This window comes from Dermacentor albipictus, chromosome 6, assembly GCF_038994185.2.
Source record: "Dermacentor albipictus isolate Rhodes 1998 colony chromosome 6, USDA_Dalb.pri_finalv2, whole genome shotgun sequence".
NCBI classification, from domain to species: Eukaryota; Metazoa; Arthropoda; class Arachnida; order Ixodida; family Ixodidae; genus Dermacentor; species Dermacentor albipictus.
Genome location: NC_091826.1, coordinates 65,747,239 through 65,753,238, shown reverse-complemented (window position 1 = coordinate 65,753,238; position 6,000 = coordinate 65,747,239). Strand labels below are relative to the sequence as shown.

Here is a 6,000-nt window from a genome sequence, read left to right as displayed (position 1 = left end):
TAACGTAAGGACTACCAACCTAACCTGGAATCTTCATATCAGCAACAAATGTGCTTCCGGCTTCTACAAGCTTAGTTCTTTTTAACTTACATAACCACCTTTTATTTTCAAACTACTCACCTATTTCACAATGATTTGGCCACAATTGGAGTATGCCTCCATGGTCTAGGACCCTTATGATCAATCTAACATTTAGAGTCTTGAACGAATTCAAAGACAAGTTGCCCGATTTGTGTACAAGATGACCACAATTAACTCACCATCAGAACTAACAAACTCTCTAAATCTTTGCATACCTGAAGTACAGGTGAGTGAACAAGAGTATTCGACTTTTTATCTGCTAATGCGGTCAAGCATACTTTGACCCCGCCGTATGATTCACAGTTTGATGGTGCAGCAGAACACGCTGTACAGACTGTAAAGCAGACGCTGCTTAAATGTTAGAAGATGTAAGAAACAAAAGTTGTAGGTCACTTCAGAACAGAGTGCACAACTTTCTCTTCGCGTATAGGACAACAGCATACCGATTCACACAAAAGATGCCCGCAGAACTGTTTCTAAGGAAGAAGCTGCACACAACATTGAGTTTGCTAAAGCTAAATTTAGAGGCAAAGTTTCAGGATATATCCTAGAAGGAGGTGCTCAGCATGAATAACCCCAGAGATAGGAAAGCTAGAGCCTATTTTTGTTCCTGACTGTGTGTTCGTATGCACCGTGCAGGGTTAACGGGTCAAGTGGCGCTTTGGAAAAATTGCCAAAGCAAACTCTCCCATGATGTACTTGGTCTATGCAGACAAAGACATGTTTTCTGCATGCACATCATATGCATGCCACCATGAGAGGGATGGCCTAAACAAAATGCATGGTAATTTTTTAGATGTAATGTTTTTTTCTGCTGATATCCAGGTTTCTTGCATTGCAGTGATATCCTGGGCGAGTTTGGTACAGAATTAATATAAGTCAATAGCAGTGGAATAAATTCAATGGCAATTGCACTGTAATATATTTCACATACCAAAGTTGAGCTGAGACCAGGAGACATAACTGCCTTGTCAAGAATGCTATCCTTCAAAAAATCTCTTTTTTTATATTCTCTTTCTGGCAATTTCATCATTTTTCTTCATCTTATGTATCATTGTGGATCCCTGTGCTACAGGAGATGCATGGGTCTACCTGTCTATCGATTAGAATGAGATCTAAAAGTACAGGTTGCCAACGCAATACTAACAACCACGGAATTTATTATATTTGTTTTAAAACGTTGAATTTTGCCATTATGCAAATGTAAATAAAGCGAAGGTCAAGTTCAAAAAATAAAAATCATGAAAAAAAAACTTGTGTTACAATCGAGTAAATACGGTACTTTCTTTGACTGCTGGCCTCGTGGCAGGCGCAAAGCCAGCCTTTTTTTACGGGGCCGTTGGAGGGGCCAGGGTTCAAAGGACAGAAAATGTTTTTGCAGACAAACTGCCCCTCTATTTGAATAAAAATATCAGGTGTTTTCAGTGAGTTTACATGCTATAACTTATCAGAAAAAATTTTGTTACCCATTCCTAAATGTGTGGTCATCTTTAGTCCAAAACAAAGTTTTGCACAAGTTGAGTCGGTAACTGCTTCAGACTCTCTTCTGTTTCTTCACATAACATTTGTTTCTTTTTCTTTAGATGTAAATATGCTTCTTGCGCAGCATGTTTTCTAGTTCAAACATTTTCTCGGCTATGTGCCAGTTGTTGCTAATATGTTATACACCAAGTTCATAAAAATTTAGTCTTCACAAAAAATATGGGTGGCATTTGATTATCAGGCCTAAATGAAGTTAATACCTCCTGCAATAATTTTTTTCTGCCATGCCTTTAATAATTTTGGCGCCAAATGCATAAGTCAAAGGGAAAAAATTCCACAGCTTAGGTAGTCAAGAACCTATGAACACCAGTCATGTCACTAAATGAATGCTTACGGAAGGAATGTTGAAAACCAGCCTTGCCTGTGTCAATTCAAGAGGAATGTGAGACGCTAGTGTTTTTATTTTTTAATTTTTCCGATCCTGAATGACAGTTCAGAGTCATACAGAGGTAGGAGGGTTGTACTGAAGAGACCCCTAGGAAAGAGCAAGCGCCTCATCTCGGCTGAATACCACAAAATGTGCACAAAAAAATGTTTACATCCCTTTATTCTAAAAACTAGCATAGCTGTGAAGTCAGGCAAAGGCCGTCGTATTTTGGAATTCTCATAGCCAGTGGAGTTAACTTGCTTCTAGGTAATATTACAAGAAACCATATGGTTGAACACAGAAACCTCTCCATGCAGTTATGAAGTAACCTGTTCCCGCAAACAAATTGACCAACCAACTGATATACAAAAAACTCCATGCCCTCAACCTTAAAATCTCCTGCAATAATTTTTTTCTGCCATGTCTTTAATAACTTCGGTGTCAAATGCATAAGTGAAAAGTAAAGGGAAAAAATTTCACAGCTTAGTCAAGAATCTGTGAACACCAGTCATATGACCAAATGAATGTTTACAGAAGGAATGCTGAAAATTAGTAACGACTGTCAATTGAAGCAGAATGCTGGATCCTAGCATTTGTATTTTTTATTTTTCTTATATGAAATGACAGGTCAGAGTCATACACAGGTAGGAATATTGTCTTGCAGCGCAGCCTAAGAAAGATTAAGTGTTTCAACTCGGCTAACTCCCACAAAATGTGCACAAAGAAGGCTGACAAGCTTCTATTCTAAAAAACTAGCATAGCTTTAAAATCACATGGATGCAGTCGTCTTGTGGAATTCTCACAGTGGAGTCAACTTCCTTCTAGGTAATATTACAAGAAACCATATGGTTGAACACGGAAACCTCTCCGTGTAGTTTAGAAGTGACCTGCTCCCACAAACAAATCGATCAACCGATTGATGTACAAAAAACTCCAAGCCCCTGACCTTTAGGGCTCCTCCTCTGTGTGACAGGACATGTGGATATAGAGTTTATGATTCTGAGAAAAGGATGCGCTGCAGTGCGATCAGGAAAAGGAACGCTCTCACGTGTGGCAGCGTATATGGCGTGTCAGATGGAAACTCTGAGTGAATGTTCGTGGGCACACGTGGCACTGGTAGGGACGCGCTTTTGTATGCATGCGCACATGCCTCTTCAGGCTCGAACTGTCACAGAATGTGCTCGGGCAGGAGCGACACTTGAATGGGCGCTCGCCTGTGTGGGTGCGGATATGCCGCTTGAAGTTGGCACCAACATTGAACGCCTTAGAGCAGAGGTGGCACTTGAAGGGACGCTCGCCAGTATGTATGCGCAGGTGTCTTTGCATCCTTGACTTGAGCTCAGCCACGTAGGGGCACAGCCGGCAGAAATGCTGTTTGCCACGCACTGACATAAGCGAGTCGTACTGCGCCAGTGGCCCTGATGACAAGGAACCTGCAAAGTCACAGCGAAAACATGATGATGACGTGAAGAAAGTGTCACACATTTGATCGAACTATAATGCTACATTAGCAAACTAGAAGGGTTGCCACACTTGTAGGCAAAATAGAGGATAGCCTTGGTCTACCGAACTCACATATTAATCTTGTGGCATGCACACCAATACAGTACATGTCTCACACAAGTTCCTATATGTCTATTCGTAAGAAGTGTCCTGAATACAAACCCCTGCTCGCAATACATAGACATTGGATTTGGCATGCAATTTCGATGTTATGCCCAAACATTGATATGACTTTGCATATGTGGCATTGCATTACATTGACCTATTAAACTAAGTACAGTATGTTTCTCTCGTATATAATTCATACAATGCAACACAACAATGGCATCAAATCATATTGGAACACATGAAGCATATCAAATGAAATATAAGTATGAATGAAAGAAAATAATATGAAATGACATGAAAAACACGAAACTAAAATGGACAATTTGAATTAGTAAAGGCAAGGCACAGACGAACAGAACTCAAGAACACGCACGACAAGACCGGCAGGACCGGGTTTTATCACTGACTGGGCCTTAGGAGATTGAAGTGTGTGTTATGTTGTGGATAGCTTGACAGTGAAGTGTAGACGCTACTTCTTGTCTCGTTTTTTCTTCACGTTGGCTTGGAAAAGATGTTGCTCGATGAATTGCTCCTGGTGCTCCTCCACGTGTGGTTCTTGTTTGCACATCTGATATTTTGTGCCAGACATGATTCCTGAGTCGTCGATAGATTTCTCTATTTTACTTCTAAAGTTTCGTGTGTGACTCGGCTTGATTAACCTACATAAGGCAGACTTGTTGCGGAAATAAACTTAGTTGTGAAGGCGCCGGTCCTGTCATGTGTGTTCTTCTTGAGTCCTGTTCTTCTGCGCCTTGCCTTTATTAATTCAAGCATGAACCAACTAGCCCAAGCAAGAGTTTTACTTAAAATGGACAAGCACGGCATTTACAAAGAAATGAAATGAATGGCACCACATTTCTCGGTAGAGGAGAATAATTACATATTTCTCCACATTAAACAACGGATTGGTTCTTTCTATATGTGCGTTGTAAACATTTTCCATGATCCTTTTCCATTGCTTCAGCAAAAGCAGGATGAAACTGCAAACTATTGAGGGTACCTTAAGCTTCAGTTTGATTTTTACCAATCCCACTATCACAAATACGCCCAAAATACAGAACTGATATATATATTATGGGGACATATCCACATGACCGAATATCTTGACAGAGCTACGTTTTCTGCCGATACATTTGCAGCCTCTTTCTTTTACGTTGATGATAGCATATCAGGAACTGCAATGAAACCTTTTTTTCACGATTTCTGCAGAGCGACAGGGCAGCAAGTAAGTTTGCCATATCACTTGGTACAGACAAGAGAAAAGCACAGTTGGCAATCAGTAAAAACAGTCATAACAATATTCATGATCAAAATGGCAAGTAAATCACATATCAAATAGCTGTGTCATATAATACACAGCAAACACGTGAATTGTTTCCGAGATCAGCCTAGTGAGGTGGTTTCTTGGCAAAGTCCAAACAAAACTCATTGTAAGTCTTGTAGGAAGTATGGACACACCTGTAACAGCAAAAAGATCCCAGTTAGGACCAACACAAACTCAAGTACACCTACACAAGCCTTTTCTCCCTTTATATCCAGAAGAATATTTCTGTTGGACCACAGTGCTACACTGGCAGTGTGATATATAACTGCAACTGATGACCGACAATGTCTTTGAAGTCAACTATACCAGACACGATGCCAAAATCAACGAAGGCAACAGTGATGGGGATCTTGTAAACAAATCAAGGATTTCAATGGCTAGGCATGTGATAGCTGCACATGACTGCAGCTTTATTTTGTGCAGCTCCAGTATTTTGCTGTAGAGCACGCATGCCGTCAACCTCGGTGCAATAAGGTTGGCTACAGTCGCGCATTTTACCAGACAGGGTTTAAAAAAAATTGAAAAAATAAGCAACTGATTTCACTATGTCTCACTTGAATTATTGTTTAACAAAGGTTTAATTTTGCCGAATTTACTCTAGCATGAGTGGTACGGTGATCAACGTTTACAATGGAGTGATTTATGTAACAAATAATTTTGGATGCCCCAAGCACTTCATTATGAAGGCGTTCGATTGTACTTTTAGGCTCTGAAAATCAAATATAGGAACCCACGCTGACATAGGCATTTATAGGCAAAATAAAGGTGGCAGTAAAATGTTTTGAGACCCATAGGTCCTGCTTCTACCTTAAACAGGCATGGTAAGACCATTAGGAAAAACACAGGTATTTGGACTAAAGTTCCAATCTTTACTGATGACGCTTCGGAGTGTTTCAATGCGTAATTTATTGCAATAGCCAGAATTCACGCACAGACTTTACATTTTGCCTATATATTACACATAATAGGCTCCTTGTTCTCCACAAATGAAAACAATGTGAAATGTTTAATTCACCGAGGGCACCAAGGTAAACAACTAAGAACCTTGTATGAGGCATAAAAACAGGGAAACAGC

The 6,000-nt window shown here is 40.1% G+C and overlaps 1 protein-coding gene across 1 annotated transcript in view; it reads right to left on the bottom strand.

The window, feature by feature from the left end:
• Positions 1–1,822: 1,822 nt before the first annotated feature.
• LOC135916727 (zinc finger protein 709-like) overlaps positions 1,823–6,000 on the bottom strand; it is a 55,794-nt gene continuing 51,616 nt past the window's right edge. Inside the window, exon 5 of the mRNA XM_070520974.1 lies at positions 1,823–3,423. Within this exon, the coding sequence (XP_070377075.1) occupies positions 3,035–3,423 (389 nt within the window). The 3' untranslated portion in view covers positions 1,823–3,034. The remainder of the gene's footprint in view (positions 3,424–6,000) is intronic.